Raw genomic sequence first — 18465 nt, forward strand, 5'->3', positions numbered from 1 at the left:
TAATCTCTCATCAGCCGTTAAACTTTTCACAGAAAACCAGCTTAATTTCTCGAATAGTGTCCACTCGGATATTCCTCACAGGTCCAGAAAAAATTTTGATAAAGCAACGCTGCGTCTCAAGCAGCGTGTGAAACAAAGGAATTCAGCCGAGAGGGCGGGACCACATCTCACTCAAGGCCTGCCCACAGGGAAATGACGTCACCGACACGCGTGAAAAAACTCACGCATGCGCACGAGGGTTCAATCATGATTGGTGTAATCGCATGTCATTCAAATCCATATAGTTAAAAAAAAAAATAAAAGGGTCGGTTTATTATCTAAGAGACCTCGTATTTCTCAGAGCTCTTTGAATTGAATCGTCACCCCAAGAATTGGAATCGAATTGAATCGTGAGTTGTTGTACGATTCACATCCCTAATCATAATACAATTTAACACAAACTGCAAGATACCACTGATCTGGAAAATACTTTCACTTAACTGACAGCAACAAAAGAATTCAGGAGATTAACAGAAAATGAAAATTATCATTAGGTCCAGCTCTAGCATGCTCAGATATATGGGTACAATATGACTGGATTACAAATTTGTTCAGAGACATGTTACATACAGCTGGGTTGCAGAGAAGCTTGAATCTTCGACTGGACTGGGTTGCTTGACGCGAGGACGTTTCGCTTCAAATCGCAGAAGCTTCCTCAGCTAAAATTCTTGCTCTGGAAGTCTGACTTCTGTCTGACTCTTGTAGAGAAGAATAAAACAGAAGCCAACAAAAGCTGGAGTTTTAAACCTAACCAGACCCCTCCTACTGAGAGGCAGACTGCTATAGGCTAGTGACTAAACAATAGCTCTAATTAGCAACTATTGTGCTCTAGTTAGCACACCTAATGACAGGACAGCTGTCCTCTAATGATGGGATGGATGCCTTTCTGATGGCTCCCTTGATGATGTGAATGACTCATTACCATGAACAAAAGACTGAAACTCCTTTGACCTGAGTACCCCATTGTAAACAGGGGATAAAGTGTGTCTCAGACCCCCTCCCCGGTTAAGGCTGGGTTTCAAACGTTTCACAAAGAATGCCTCCTTGACCCCTCTGTCAAACCATTTCTTCTCTCTGGCTAATATTTTAACTTCCTTGTCCTCAAACATGTGGTTAGTGTCTTTAAGGTGGAGATGAACCCCAGACTGAGGTCCACTGGCGCCCTCTCTGCGGTGCTGGTATAGCCTTTTGTGTAAAGGTTGCTTCGTTTCACCTATGTAGTGTTCGTTACCGTTTTCCTGACATCTGATAGAATACACTACATTGCTCTGTTTGTAACTAGGGATCATGTCCTTAGGGTGAACTAATTTCTGTCTCAAGGTGTTAACCGGTTTAAAGTAAACTGGGATTTTGTGCTGTCTGAAGAAAGACAGACAGCACAAAATCCCAGAAGACCTATGTGACATTCATTCTTTCATTTCTATACCTGCTTATTCCAATCAAGGGTCACGGGAGGGTGCTGGAGCCTATCCCAGCAGTCATAGGGGATGAGGCAGGGTACAGACCTCTGTGGCATATATAACAAAAATATCCCCAAATGCTTTGTTTTTATTTCACATTATTAAAACACAGCCTCATTAAGCAACCCAGGACTGACAAGCTATTCCAAAATCCTAGAAAAATAATAAGTGTCTTCCATCATGAATCTTCTTCATGTACATTCTGTCTGTAATGACTTCAGACAACCATTGTGTTAATAATCTGCAATGCTAAGATAAATTGCAGGGTTTCCGCGAGAATCTTTTTCAGGTCCGATGATGCTCACCAAAACACCCCCCACCCCCCACCCCCACCCAAAAATCATGAGGTGTGTTGCGAAGAGAAAATGTGACGCACTCAGAAACATAAAGGTGTAAAAATAATGAAGCTGTGTCTCCATGTCACAAAAGTCCTTAGGAATTTCTACACTAAATGTTCACTTTGTATAATTCTTTCTCCCAACAAGCATGTGTGTACAGTTCTTGGGCACAATGTCACACACTGCTCACAAACAGCAGGAGACAGCAGCATCTTGCTGAAGCAGGTTAATTTTGTTTTTCAGCCATCTGTCCACTGGAGTGTCACGATCAAAGTCAGTGTTGATACCCGAGGGCACTATGCTCAAGAAAAAACTTATTGTACCACTGACCCATCAAGTCAGTGCTATACAACTGGGACTCAGAAACAGAAAAATTGTGATTTATAAAGCACCAAACAACAGTTTGGGTGAGAGATTGCGTGGGTGGCTGCTGGCTATACACAGGCATCTAACAAACTAAGAATGTCATGTTGCCAATGGTGATAAAAATCTCAGTACAATGACAACAAGTGTTGCCACAGAGAGGTTCCGCTGACCCCAACATAATTCTCAGGACTGATTTCTTACATAGCCCATGAATCCATGAACCTAAAAGACACAAATCTTCTTCCATCCTGTAAAATGAAAACAAAGCAACAAAAAAGGGTACTCATTGAGTTAAACACCTGTGCTTTATCTTCCACTATACAGTTATACAGTCATCATTGTTACTTCCCACCTTACACAATGCCATTTTTACACCCACCACCCATGTTCTTTAAATCACAATACCACTAAATTCCTGAGGGAAATGTCTTTAATCCACATTTTATGTACAGAGACATGAGGCCATGCAAGAGTGAGAGAGAGAACATCTGTGATGAACCCATGCCCTCAACTCAAAATGGTGCACATTTGTCAACTCAGTACGTGGAGCCTTTGGCATCTGTCCTCTGAATTTATTCCATCCTAATTACAGTTAGATACAATCAAACAACTCGGAGCAGTAGGCAGAGTCCAACACCCAGGGAGCAACTAAAGGTCCATTTCCAACAGGCAAATTTCCTGGTATGTACAACCCCTGGCAATAATTATGGAATCACCGGCCTCGAAGGATGTTCATTCAGTTGTTTAATTTTGTAGAAAAAAAGCAGATCACAGACATGACACAAAACTAAAGTCATTTCAAATGACAACTTCCTGGCTTTAAGAAACACTATAAGAAATCAGGAAAAATAATTGTGGCAGTCAGTAACGGTTACTTTTTTAGACCAAGCAGAGGGAGAAAAAAAATATGGAATCACTCACTTCTGAGGAATAAATTATAGAATCACCCTGTAAATTTTCATCCCCAAAACTAACACCTGCATCAAATCAGATCTACTCGTTAGTCTGCATCTAAAAAGGAGTGATCACACCTTGGAGAGCTGTTGCACCAAGTGGACTGACATGAATCATGGCTCTAACACGAGAGATGTCAATTGAAACAAAGGAGAGGATTATCAAACTCTTAAAAGGAAATGGGATTTACATACAGAAAAGCTAAACGAAGCCATCATTAACACCTAAACAGAAAAAAAACAAGGTTACAATGGGCTAAGGAAAAGCAATCGTGGACCTTGGATGACTGGATGAAAGTCATATTCAGTGATGAATCTCGAATCTGCATTGGGCAAAGTGATGATGCTGGAACTTTTGTTTGGTGCCGTTCCAATGAGATTTATAAAGATGACTGCCTGAAGAGAGCAGTAAATTTCCACAGTCATTGATGATATGGGGCTGCATGTCAGGTAAAGGCACTGGGGAGATGGCTGTCATTACATCATCAATAAATGCACAAGTTTACGTTGATATTTTGGACACTTTTCTTATCCCATCAACTGAAAGGATGTTTGGGGATGATGAAATCATTTTTCAAGATGATAATGCATCTTGGCATAGAGCAAAAACTGTAAAAACATTCCTTGCAAAAAGACAAATAGGGTCAATGTCATGGCCTGCAAATAGTCCGGATCTTAATCCAATTGAAAATCTTTGGTGGAAGTTGAAGAAAATGGTCCATGACAAGGCTCCAAACTGCAAAGCAGATCTGGCAACAGCAATCAGAGAAAGTTGGAGCCAGATTGATGAAGAGTACTGTTTGTCACTCATTAAGTCCATGCCTCAGAGACTGCCAGCTGTTATAAAAGCCAGAGGTGGTGCAACAAAATACTAGTGATGTGTTGGAGCGTTCTTTTGTTTTTCATGATTCCATAATTTTTTCCTCAGAATTGAGTGATTCTGTATTTTTTCCCTCTGTGTGGTCTAAAAAAGTAACCATTACTGACTGCCACAATTTTTTTTCCTGATTTCTTATAGTGTTTCTTAAAGCCAGAAAGTTGCCATTTGAAATGACTTTAGTTTTGTGTCATGTCTGTGATCTGCTTTTTTTCTACAAAATTAAAAAACTGAATGAACATCCTCCGAGGCCGGTGATTCCATAATTTTTGCCAGGGGTTGTATAATGACAATAAAGGCTGTACTTCTTCTAGAGGAACTGATTTAGTCAGGAACAGTCAAACGAGCATTTAACCTTATGTGTACCTAGGGATGGGTGTCAAGAAACAGTTCTTTTCGAGAATCATTAAGAAATTATTCGATCCACCGACATCGATAGCCTTTTTACTTAACGATTCCCTTATCGGTCCTTCAGACTGGCCGTTGTTTTGGAGGGTGTTTTATTGAGAAAATGATCATTTCTTTACGTTGATTGCAGACCATGCAGTGGGTCTCTAATCAACCGCTTCTGCAGCAGCTGTTCTTGAAGCCTGAAGCAACGAAGCAGTGCTCCGACTCACTGCTTCGTTGGTTCTCTGCTTCGCTGCTTTTCAGAAGTGGAAAGTCCGTTTCTTAACCCCTCTCAAAGCCATTTAAAAATGTCAATGGTGAGTCACTTTTGTGTGGATTAAAGTCACTATCTGGGACTCTTGTCTTGTTGCAGGCAAGAAACAAGAATCGTCCTCTGTTCCGTTTGCATAGCTCCAAATGCTGCACCGCTCTCTGCAGAGTAAAGTTAGAGTCTGGTCGGAATTAATAACTTCAAAACGAATCACCATTTTAAATCAAATGACACCTCTTTCCAAACGTTGTAATACAGACAACAAACTACAACAGACTAAAACATTTTTTCCTCCCAAAATGAGATGTCCTCTGCTCTTTACGAATTACATTGATGTGGACTTGCACCGCAGCTGTTTGCAAGAGCTCAGCTCTGAGGTATGGAGTTATATTTGTGCCATTAATGTCTGAAAGGAAATGCTTTTGAGAAAAACTACAGATTTTGTTTATTTCTATTTATGTCCAGAGATCAAAGATCCAGTGACCAATTTCATGTTTATTTACGTTTAGACTCAATAAAATGTTGTTGACATAGAAAACCTGTAAAGCCTACTTTTAGTACACAGAAAATTCACAGGAGGTATTGATAAGGGAACCGGATCGATAAGCAGAATCGATAATGGCATCAATATCAATTAAAATCTTATCAATACCCAACCTATGTGTACCCTGCCTCTCACCCAATGATCCGCCCCCCAAATGCACGCGCGCGCACGCACGCACGCACACGCACACACACACACGCACACACGCACACACACACACACACAGTGCCCCTTAAGTGGAGTAAGTAGGTTTAGAAAATGGATGAATAGATGCACTTTTTGTTTAATAAATGAAATTCAGAACCTCTCAGACCTTCATGGCACTGGTAACGGTGTTTTCCATCAATCAATTTTCTATAACTGCTTACTCCAATTTCACGGGGAGATGGAGCCCATCTCAGCAGACAGAGGGGGCGAGGTGGGGTACACACTGGACAGGGTGCCAGTCTATCGCAGGGCCACATATAGACAGACAAACCAATTCAGATCCACACACACCTACGGAAACTTTAGAGTTTCCAATTCACCTAACCTACATGTCTTTGGATGTTGGAGGAAGCTGGAGCACCTGGAGGGAACCCACACAAACACGGAGAGAACATGCAAACTCCACACAGAAAGGCCACAGGTGCAAATCAATCCCATGACCTTCTTGCTGTGAGGTAACAATGCTAACCACTAAGCCACCGCGTTGCCAATGACAGTGTTTTGCATTTTAAAATACAATCATCCTCATTATTATTATTATCATTATCATCAGAAATCTCTTAAAATAGACTTTCACCCAAAGGTGTGGGGACGGGGTGTGGGGTCTTAAAAGTATAGGGCCACTAAGCATTTTAAGATTTAAGGCATAAAAACAAATTCTTTCTGGCACCAGTATAATTTATTAGCCTTTAAAAAGGGGATTCATTACCAATACAGCTGCAACACTGTGACGACATTGCCACATATGAGATGTGTGGCAATGTCATCACAAACTTCAATGTGGGTGTTGCAGCTGTAATCCAAAGAAGAGGAGCATGGATTGAACATGTCATCAATTATTGGACTGTGCGGAAAACAAGAGACAAAGTGGGAAACCTTTGGTATCAAATGTTAATTTGATGCTTCTGTTACAAGTCTGTAAATAAAGTTCTCATTTCAAAAGATTGTGTACGATCAAAAAGTGGTAACATTTTATTGGCCCACCCTGTAATTCATTGTATGCACACAAAAGATGAATTCTTGCCTATATAAGGTGCCTGAGCCCAGTGAAGCTGACCCCCAACCTACATAAAAAAAAATCCAAGCAAACAGAGGGTAATTTCCAATGGTACATGAACGCAGCAGCGATCTGTGAGGCATTCGGAAGGACTGATCAATTTAGTTTTGTGTTATAAATCAATATATATGGCATAGTAACGTAATACAGTGATAGAGCAGCCACCATGGCACACCAGCAGGGTTTTTTCAGGTCTCGTGCACACTCCTGCGATATTTTCAGCTCATGAGCATCCTGCACCTTTCAGTCCAGCTGCTCCTCTGCCCCGCTGAGTCCCCCAGTCAGATGCCCGTTCAAGTTTGTGGGGGCATGGCTTTGGACGGAGCACTGATGGGGTAGGGGGTGGCACCTAGAGGAGGTGCGACTTTCAAATCTTCCTAGCTCTCTTGCTAGCTCTCCAGGACTACCAACTCTAGCCTGAAGGAGGAACGTTGTGACCCATGACTCGTAACATGCAGCACTGCCAAAATACACTGGCATATCGACCGGTATAAATGGCCAATACCAATATCCACAAAAATACTGAATATCTGCACCGATAATCGGCCCGGCCGATAATTGGTTGACCTCTAACAAAAGGTTTCCCTGAAGGGTAAATTTTCAAAAGAACAGAGGGACCTGAAGTACTTAATTCAGTGACGGTAACGAACCCTGACAGTGACGTCAAAGATTGTGTGAGAACTTCCAAAGACTTGTGCGAGGTATTCCGGAAAGGACACAGTGACAGCCAATCAGAGTAGAGATGTACCATGATGTCACTGGCTGCTTTTAAAACTAAAACATTTTTAGAACCAGATAACACCACTGAAGTGATTTACAAGGCATCTAATGGCCGTCAGCATGCACTCTATATGCACACGCATCACCTGCGGTCAAAGGTAAAGGCCCCCTAACATTTGCACAACTTTGATGCACGCACTGCGTCATGCAGGAGAGTAAACTCATCGTTAAAGGGTGTAGACTGAACATGAGAGGGGTGCCAGTGCATGCAATTGCACAAACAGAATTTTGAAATGTTCAAAAAATGTTTCACACAAATGTTGTGCAACAAATGTGAAGTGGTAGTGAACGTTGCATGATCTACTCGCCAACACTACGTGCAGCTCATCAAGTTGAGTAAAGAAGAAGTGAACAGTGTGAGTGGTTGGGTCAGCGCACTGCATCACAGCGCAGCTCATCTGAACGATTATAATGAAATGTTAAATCTATCATAAACATACTTTTACAGCTGCACACAATAAGGAAAGAACATGAAACTGTTGTACCAAGCCATTACAATGTAAACATGACAAATACTTACCTTTTTAGATGGCTCCAAATGCGTTCTCCCCCTCGTTCAGAGTGTGCGAGAAAAGCTGCAGCTGGAACGACTGTGATTCAGGAAGCGATTTGAGCCGTTTTCAACAGCCAACTCGAAGAGAAAATGATTAATCTGCTATGAAATAAATATTTTCCATCCTGTAAAGCGCCTATTTGCAGGAGGAAAACACTCATGACACATGATGGCAATAAAAACCTCTGCACTGTATTCCTGCGGAAAGCCGTAGCTGATAAGTGTACCAAATGCACCGTCTTTCAAAAACAGACTTGATGTATATTTGAAGCAAAACAGTGTCAACATGCTTTTAAAACATGCTGTAGCACTGCTGTGAGTTAACAGAAAGCACTGGACACAGTGGTAACTACAGAGCTGACATGTAATGAGCATGTAATGATGTAATGAGCTGAGACAGAATGCCGACTGATTGTTATGAGAATTTTGTTTCGGAAATCCGATATTGATCAATCAAAAATTGCCTTGATCAGGCCCAATATCGATCAATGCAATCAGATCAGAACATCCCTGTAAAAGATGTATACGATGAATGAAGAGGTGGGCACAGCATTTTATGTGAGCAGTGATGTTACCATGGAATTTCAGATTTTCAGGGTAACAGAAAGATGTCAAAGTGCAGTTAAGAAAGACGTTGGCAGAGCTGACCGTGTGCTTCATTGTGAAGATAGAGCAAGTGTTTGCCAGGTAAGAAATGCAAAAATGACAAAATCCTTGCTACCATTCAACAACACAGCAAATCTCTCTATCCCAGTGTAGACTGACTAAAAAATTAATGGCCCAACGGAAATGCAAAGTGGTGGACTTGCACTCACACAAAGACAGTTACAATGTGGTACTGATTCACAGACCCAAGAGTAAACAAAGGGGTTTCTATCTATCAGATACACATACTGGACAAGGAGCAATCATCTCCACCGTCAACATCCTAATTTGCTTGAGTGACAATTTCCCCTGCTCAACTTGTATTTAACTTTTTACCATTTAATGTCTGATGGAGATGTGCAACGTACATGAAGACATGCTCAATAATGGTCAACATTCTGTCACATATCTGCTGTTGTTTGTCAGGGAGGACAATTAATTTAACAGAAACACCTGGAATAAAAGCAATAGGAATAAATCTGCTATGACTAAAATGCACCAGTAGAACACCTGGAGAAATCTACTGTTTTCACAGATAAGTGAGTATCAAAAATTTAAAAGAGAAGAAATGTGTCCACCCAGCCAAATTATCACCAAAGAAAACTATAAGATGGACTTGCTCACTTCTAATATGATTTCTGAGTACTGATGACTTGCAGAAAATCACCATCATATCAACTTTGATAAGCAATGGAAAGAAAAGTGCTAAAAGCCTCCAGGTAAAATATATAGCAGGTGTTGTTTGTTGTGAACTGTCAGTTCATGAGAAAGCAAATATAACTGGCTCAGCTGGAACACAATAAATAATGACAAAGTCTTTCCTGGGATCTGAAAATTCCTTGTATTCTCTGGGTCAATAACACTTCAAGCTGTACACCAACTCAATCCATACCTCGGCAAAGATCCAAGTTTCTTTAATGGTCGGGGGGGGGGGGGGGGGGGGGGCTGTTTCTGGATTCAACACAATTTTATTAATTTCTTGTTCCACTGGCCACCTCTCTAGTTAATGAAATTCAACCGAAATCGGTGGATATTCTGCTAGGCAAAATATCTAACTTTGAAAAAAAAAAAAATCACAATGCCTGCAGTAAAATTTGCAATGAATGATGAAATTAGAGGTGTTCTGTACATAGTTTACTTAATGTGCTTTAAAACATCCACTTATATAATAAATTTACTCAATAATATTTTAATTACTAATTATCTATTCATAACAGCCAGAGTAACAGAGCAAGTCAACTGATTTTCCCACGCACCTGTCACCTGGCTGGATTTTATTTTATTTTTTTAATACATAGCAGTGTGTGTTGATCGCAGCAGCAGTAAACACTGGCTACTCACTCCACCTCGCAGACAAAGCAAGCGGAAGCACACACTTTTGTAGTGAATCAAGTTTAAATGATGGGCTGATTCTTACTGGATTCGATCAGAGTTCTGATCTAGTTATCAACAGGACACACAGCAGATTTATCAGTGCAGCTTTAGAGGAAATCAATGCAGAAAAGCCACACTCCACAGCCGCAGGAAGATGAGTGAAGCTGAAGCATGATGCTGTTTTTCAACAGGCTGTGCACATGACTGAATGACGTCCACGTGCAGCTAAAGCCCCTCCACTTAGTGTGAGTTTATTGCAACTGCATGAATATCAATGCAATTATCTCTCTAAAAACAAGTCGCCATGATGCAAAATCACTTAGGTGAACTATCTATGCAATTCACCTGCCTTGCGATCCATGGAGGGCAGTCCGGAAGGCTCTACTATGACCCATTACATCAGTCTGTATTTTCTGGAAAAATACATAGATCTGCGAAAAAAAAAACCCTGAAGTTCCAGGAATAACCAGAAAACTTTAATCTCTGCACATTATTTCCAACTGGGACAAGTCTGCTGGAATGTGCTTGATCTACTCATCTTGTTTGTCTGCACACGGCTCATGATGACCAAATGCAACATCAGACAGGGGAATTCTTTTTGCTATCTCAGATGATTTTTCTTTGTGCATTGTGTTAAAACTGGACACTGACTTGCACACCACTGAGCTACTCTGAGCCAAGCAGCAGGACACACTGCTGGAGAATGCTCATCTGCCGGCCTTCCACCAATGAAGTTGGGGGAGGTTATATTTTCACCTGTTTGTTTGTTTGTCTGTTTCTGAACAGCCTGTAACCCACAATGCTTCCTATATCATTATGAAATTTTTACAGAGAATTCATATACCAATAGGCAAGAACTGATTCAATTTTCAAGGTCATAGGTCAAACTTCAAATTCAGGAAAAATCTTGGAAAACTGGAAAAATTTCTCTCCTTTAACATTCAAAGAATTTTCAAAAATTCAGAACTCTGTCAAAAAAAAAAAAATTATTTCATATTTGAAAGCATTATGTAGGATGGTATCCTTTGTCAACTGACAAAGTTGGATCTGGATCGGATCCATTTAAATTTAACATTGAAAACCCCATTTAATGTATATTTTACATTATATATTAATCAAATGTGCCCCAATCACTCTCATATTTGAAAGTGAGATGCAGACTAGCACTCACTATCACCTGACAAAGTTTGATCCGGATCTGCTCCAGATTGTGGATTTTATGGGCATTTGAATTTAATATTGAAACCCCATTTAGTGTACATTTTGCATCACATCTCAATCAAAAGTGCCTCAATCACTCATTTTTCTGTTATAGATTTACCACCAAAATTGAATGGAGGTTCCAGTTTTATGCCTGTTTGTCTGTTTTCCAGTTATCAGTCGAAAAGCAAGTGCCAAAAAGCAGTGATGAATTGTGCATAGCAGAGATAACCAATGATCTGTGAAAATGATCTGAAAAAGAATTCAGAAACCGAAAAAGTTAGAAAAAAAAAAACCTAACAGCACCAAAAAAAAAAAAAAAAAAAAAAAAAAAAAACTGGTTCAAGTGCATGAATTAAATACATACTCCTGACATTTGATCACATCTAATTTACCTTAAAAACCACTTCTAACAGGACCATGACCTTGAAAATTTTTTCCAAGGTAAAAAATTTGTGAATTGGAAAATAGTGTCGGTGGAGGTTTGCGCTCTATAAGTGCAGTGCTCTAATTTAAGCAGTTTCATGTACAAATAAATGTTCACTGCCATCTTTTTTATTCATGCATTCGCCTGCTGATACTTTTTATGATCAGTAATAAATGGAATCATCCAACTTCTTAACCCTAATCCTGTTTACAGATACGGCCAATTGCGTAACTCCCTTTGTGAAAGTAATTAATATGCTGACATTTAGGACTGGCCCCGTTTACATGTAAACTAAACTCATTTTCTTTCTGATTACTGCCTGTTATCTGATTATTAAGTGCTAAACAGCAAAAATGTAAACAGCAAAATCCTATATGCTTTATCATATAACAACCATTATCTGATCAGAAATCACAAATCAGACAAATCAACAAAGAAATTAAAAACATAAATAAACAAATAGACATCAATAACAACAGCAAGATTTAAAAAAAAGCAAAAATAAATAAATAAATAATGACTATCATCAGTTAAGTAGTCTGATAGAGGGAATAAAAGATTTGGTGCATCGATAAGTTCTCCTCGGAGGTATCAACTTGAATTCAAAGATGAAACATGATCTGGGTGGCTGATAATATTCTTTGACTTCTTTTTCACCTGTTTCTCCCAAAGGGAACAAGTCTCTCCGCCTGACCCCAATGATTGTGGAGCAGACCTCAACAATACTATACAGGCTGTTCTTCTCCTTAACAGATAACACAATAAACCAATAGATAAATAAAGAATGTTTAAGATTTGATAAATGAGTAACAGACGTTTTCTAAAATTATCTAATTGACTTCAAAGGACTTCAGCTTCCTCTCATCAAAAAGATTCTCTGGTGTGCACACATGACAACAAAGTCTGTGTTAATCGTGAGCTTAAGGTGACTATCAAACACTGTCCCAAAATATTTATAAGACTCCACAATCTGAACATCTTCACTGTGTATAACACAAGCTTGACACCGAGTGTGACGTCTGAAGTCAATAATCAATTTGTTTTTAATACATTAAGAACGCCATAGTTATCGTTACCATCGATCTTCTTTACCAATCTTCTCCCTCCTTTACAGAAACAAAAACTACAAGATCATAGCAAGTCATTCCCCAAATCAGGAATGTGTCTTCTCTCCCTCAAACCTGCTTGTAACCTAAACTGTTGCATCACCAACCTCCTGATCCCCCACCCGTCCTTATGGCCACAGACATCGACCCAGTCACGCTCCTCCTTCCCCTCACCCACCAATCCATCTCATCAGCGCCACATTTCCACAAGAGTACATCCTCCCTCCTCCACCATTGTCTCCGCACCCATCTCTCCTGAGTCACTGGCCACCCCACAGGGAGATTCATCACAGCAGCAACCTGGACGTCAACACAACTAAACATGCCTTGAAAACACATCAATCCTCCAAAGCAAGAAAGCAACACAAGAACCAAAGACGAAAACAGAAACTGTATAAGCATGTAAACAATAACCTGCCTAAATAGACAGATCTTTTATTTTGTTCTCATCTGTCATTCCTTTCCTGATCATCAGCCACTCAGAGACCAATGTGAGAACAGATGAGCTGAATCGTTATGCCAGCCAAAAAATAAAATCTCTTCTGTCCACATAAGTGATAACACAATGGATGACTAAGGGGCAAATAAAGCTATTTTATGGTCATTGTCAAGCCATATGTCAAACACAAAACGTCATTTCTTTGATCCACGAAAATTAGACGCTGCGGAACCTGTCCTGTAGATGACAAGTGCTCGATCCTTCATAAAACTAACCTTCTCTACGTTTTCCACCGTGAAGTCCAGGGCGTCCGGTGCGGCTGCTGTCCTCCCCGGCGTCTCCATATCGCCGTGGAGCTGTCAAACACATTCAGGGAGGAAGGCAGCAAATGTTACACTTCGTATTCTAACCACGGGCAATTCCACAGTCAATCGCTGCCGTAATCGGAACATCGGAACAAGAAAATGAGCCGGATGCCACCTCAAATTTAAGATGACACGAGAAGCTAAGCGACAAGCTAACATTAGCTCGCCTATGCTAGCCTCATCTTCTGGAATACTATAGCAACAGCTAGCGTCACTATGCTAACACTAAACTAGCTAGCGTAGCAGTAGATATAAACTAACGCCACTCTAGTGACAAACGGAACCAAAGGAGACAGCCACACTGTCACTTTAAATACGTGACGGAATTATTACTTTAACGAATAATATCTAGAGGATAAATATTTTCACACCGTTTGAGTCCTGCGACGGAATGAGCCAATGTTGATAGTTGAGCGGTTCAGCGCCGCTTCTGTTCTGCCTCCGTCAGGCTTTTTGCTGCGTTCAGGCGCTGTGGGAGATATGGTTCTCATAACGAAACACATGATGAGTGTATCATAAAAAGCGAGTCCAGGTAGAGTGCCAAAAGTTTAAGTAATAAGAATGCTAAATAATTACATTTCTACTTTTCAGCTTTAAAAATACACAAGAAATGCCTGCGTTGACTGTAGTTTTTTTTTAAATAAGAAAGTCAGGTGTTGGTGTTTCAAAGGTTTGTGAACGTGTCAGAACAGTTTCCAGTTTGCCATCATTAGTAAGTCAGTAGTAGTACTGAGAAAAAGCTATTCTACCCAAAGCTCATTTGCTGTACTCTTCTGTTGCTTAATTCGTCCCATATTTAACAACATAGTGGCCAACATGTTTTTTTTCCTGACCTTGTTAGCTTTCACTCAGGTGAAGGTGGGCGCTGCATCCAGCAGGTGGCAGGCACATGTATGGAATATGATGAGATAAACAAAGTTGCATTTTCAAGTGATCTGATGCATGAAAGTTCACCAGGTTTGGATCACTTTGTCCTGATTATATGCTCTTTGAAGATAGAGAAGTACAATATTATGGCATTTATTGTTTGTTTTTTATCTTTTACACAAGCTGGCTGAAACTGACTAACCCACCCAGCCATCTACATTTTTGCTCTAAAGACCTACACCTGTTAGCAGTGCAGGAATTTCTTATAGGTGTTCTGCAAATTCTAAGATAATTTGCTTGTATTTAAAGAGATTTAAACTGTGTAAAATCTTGCTTTAAGTACCTTTTAGATACACATAGTTGAAGTTTCATGTTAAACCTCAAATGCATATGTTCTACATCTGTGCATGTAGAAACTGCTGCTTGGTACTGCTGAAATGTATCTCCTCAATATTTATGGGATGTTTTTGGTTATGCATTTAATATCTGTCGTTAACACGTGGTGGCCTTCTGCATAATACCATGTTGTGTGCAGTACACTGTTGTATCTGTTTTCTGAAAGAAATCACACAAAAATGTCACATTTTATTATACAGTAGGAATGGACATTTTATATTCAGTTGACACACTGATTAACAAAAAAATATAAAATATGTGCAAATGTTTTAGACAGTTATTTGCTTAATAATAGCAATATTAATAATAACAGTAAGAATAATGGAAAAACTGTGGCCGATGTGATATTTCCTACCCACAAAGTTGGGAATTATCATTATTCAGAACTGTAAGATGTGCTTGTCAAGAGAAATTACTGTCTTTCCGTCCATCCATACAGGAAAATCTTCCGTGTCCTAAAACTCAAGAACCATAAACTCTCAACATCAAAATTTTTATACCGGGAGGTCAAAGCTCTGCCAGCCAAAAAATAAAAAATAAATAAAAAAAATTTAGAAAATCATACATTTCTGACATTTATAAATGCCTTTTTTTTTTTTTTTACTGAATTTTTTGTTTCAAGTAGGGAGTGTATCAGAAGCCCTGAAATGATCACATTGCCCACTGGATGGTGACAAAAGCTGCTCAAATTTGCAGCAAGGTCCCAAATGTTTATTTATTTGAGGCGTTAACTTTTGGTAGAGAAGGGACTATAAATGTCTTTTTTGGTATTGAGTTTAAATTAACCTTTATTGTACAAAAAGAAGATATCTAAATCTTATTTTTCTCTGTCATTTTGTTTCTTGTGGTTACTGGCATTTTATGAAATACCAATCTTATGCTCAAAATCGCTATTTTTTCTGGAAAACTTTCAATATGCATCCTTATTTGTCTAAAACACTTAAGGCTATTCTCATTCAGCCATTAGATCAAATGTAAGAGAAGTGGCTCCATGGCAACACAAAAATCTGCTAGTGTCACTGTAGATCTGTCCTTGGTCTTGCCTAATAGGGTTTTTCTGGTGCTCTTGCTTTCCATGGTACTCAAAAATCAACTTGACAGATGTCCAAAAAGAAAGAAATGAAATAATACAACTCACACTTTGAAAAATAAAATGATAAAGATTGAAGATCTGCCAGGATACCAAAAAGATGGCGTCTTCTTTATGGTATTGACAAAATGTTCAGAAAATGCTGGTTAAACACAGTCACATGTGACTTACAACAATACAAACAATATAATACATGGAGAATTATGGTTGTGGGAGTAGACATACGGTCACTTATTGTTTATGATCAATCAAGTGGCAAGTTTTCCTAAAAATCTTACAGCTTCATAGTGGAGTACAGCAGACAAGGATATTCTTTCACCAAAATTCATCAGATCTAGGCTTGCATCACAGATGTACCTTCTGGCAATTTGTAACTGATCTTTCAGGCCTTCTTTTTAGGAAAATCTTCCTCTGTACTGTTATGTGCCAACGCGGGTTGAGGAGCGGACCTGCGTCTGACTGAACCCAGCGCTAAATAACCAGAAAGCGGTTCCAAAAACAAAACATATATTTCCCTTTCTGTGCAATAATTGTGTACAACATAATATATAGCTTGTCTGGCGGAGTGAAGGACGGCGCACTCTCCAGCGCCCAAAGGGATCGAAGCCCGGCGCTTCTGGACTCAAACTCACCGCCAAACACCCCCCAGGTGGACACGACAAACTGACTCTGTGAAGGATAGAAGAGGTGAGGTAAGTCAACAGCTACAACTAATATCCTTCAAAGGCACACACTATCAGCAACACATTCAGGTCTGAATTTAAGCTTTATGTAAATGAGCAGCTTCTCACAACAGGTGGAGGATCATCAGTCTGCACACCACGGCCGTGAGAAGCGAGCTGCACAATTCTCATCAATGTTCAAATATACTGCGTAACAAAATACCAAATTACTATTAACACTTATTCAGACAATCAATCACCTCTGATGTGTGCTGACAGCATGTGTCCCTCACCCGTCCTCCTTCACAGGCACGATGTGTCAAACCCAGGCGCGGTCCTCAGCGTCTCACAAACGAACGTCACAAGGTCGAGTTCCCGGCAATTCTGCTTGAACCATTCATGGCTTAAATGCAGAATGCCATCTCATTATCTGCTTCAGCTGAAAGTCTTTAAGTTTACACGTGAGCATCATCCACAGGTGCTGCGAGTCATTAGGCCTGCACGTGGACATCCTCCACAAGTGCAGCCAATAATGTTGATGAGGGTGAAGGATTCTTCTGCCAGCACCTTCTCCACAGACAAAAACCAGTTTGCATACCACCTGGAGAGCAAAGAAAAGAAAACAACACAAAAACATCCAGCCAAACCCCCCAACACACAACATGTACCACGTCATGAAGACATATAACTGGTGATACAAAATGCAAAGCTTGCACTCTGCACAATTTCTCCTGTAACTTCTTCTGGGTTGTCTGGGTGTCTTGGTGGCTTTCCTCACTCTTCTCCTTCTTGCACAGTCACTCAGTTGTTGAGAACTGTCTACTACACACAGATTTACCATAGAGTGCCATACTGTTTGTATTTCTTCATAATTGATGTAAATAAAGTTCAAGACGTATTCAGTGGCAGCTTCACCATCAGAGAGCCTTGTCCATAACGACTACAAAAGACTTCAAGCTGTCATTGATGTTAAAGGGGAAACACATGCTATTAAGAACAGGGGTATGTAAACTTTTGATCATTGTCATTTGGGTAGTTTCCGTTGTCAATTGTTTGACCAGTGTATGTAAACTTTTGAGCACAACTGTAACTCTTTGTGTTGTCATATAGAGGGCAGTGCACCTACAAAGAAACATGTTTGTTGGTGATTTTATTTTGAAATTTGGGTTTGTCATTTGATGAGTGGCTATTTCGAGTTTCATTTGAAGTGGACTGTTTTGACATTTTTTTAAGAGTTTTTGTTGACATACTGATGAAGACAAAACATTAAACTTTAAACTGAAATCAAAAATTCTAGGGTTACTAAAACATCTGTACAATGATGAATACTTTATATACACACCATTAGGGTGGTCCTCTACAGTATGCCAAAAAAAAAGTGACTTCCTTAAGTTGCTTTCTGATGAAATTGTTCATCTTGATGAGAAAATATTTTGTGCAAAATTTAATTTTGATTTGACTATTCAAACCACTGCCGCACGCAGGGTGGAAATTGTAGTCGTTGAGCATATTAGTGCAAATCAGCAATAGTAATAATGTACCTGTTCACAAATGAAATACAAATTGAAACAACAGTCCTTTCTCCTTTAACTGAGCATACAGGAGAGATAAAACACTATATTACATGTCACTGTCCATCTATTTGGTGAAAACAAAGTCACAAATCTCATGAAGCTTTGCCCAATTTATTTTTACCCCTAAAGGAACCAAAACAAGAAGAAGCTGAAGTTTGTTTTTCGGGACCACCCTAATACACCATACATCTACAGTGGCTTGCAAAAGTACTCAGCACCTTGGTATTTCATGCTTTAAATTTGTTTATTGCATGTCAAATACAACAAGTAAATCAGGCTTCTCAATATAAAAATTTCTAAAATGATCTTCCTTAGACTCAAACTCAAAGCAAATCTCTACAACTTGATATCAATTAATTAAAAACATAAAAGCCAAGATGATGGGTTGCATAAGTAAACAGCCCCTTTGGTATAATACCTGTAAATAATCAGTTTAATTGCCAGTTTTCTTCAGACAAGTCAGTGGATGGATACATGAACATTTC

The 18465-nt window shown here is 39.6% G+C and overlaps 1 protein-coding gene across 3 annotated transcripts in view; it reads right to left on the minus strand.

Annotated features, from left to right (window-relative positions):
• ipo13 (importin 13) overlaps positions 1-13854 on the minus strand; it is a 67771-nt gene extending 53917 nt beyond the window's left edge. For all 3 annotated transcript variants that reach the window (XR_004563166.1, XM_034180383.1, XM_034180384.1), the window contains exons 1-2: positions 13763-13854; positions 13302-13382 (exon numbers count right to left, since the gene is read on the minus strand). Coding sequence is in view for 2 of the 3 variants with exons in the window: in XM_034180383.1 (XP_034036274.1) it covers positions 13302-13370 (69 nt within the window). In the remaining variant the exon portion in view is untranslated. The remainder of the gene's footprint in view (positions 1-13301; positions 13383-13762) is intronic.
• Between the last annotated feature and the right edge of the window lie 4611 nt (positions 13855-18465).

This window comes from Thalassophryne amazonica, chromosome 10, assembly GCF_902500255.1.
Source record: "Thalassophryne amazonica chromosome 10, fThaAma1.1, whole genome shotgun sequence".
NCBI lineage: Eukaryota > Metazoa > Chordata > Actinopteri > Batrachoidiformes > Batrachoididae > Thalassophryne > Thalassophryne amazonica.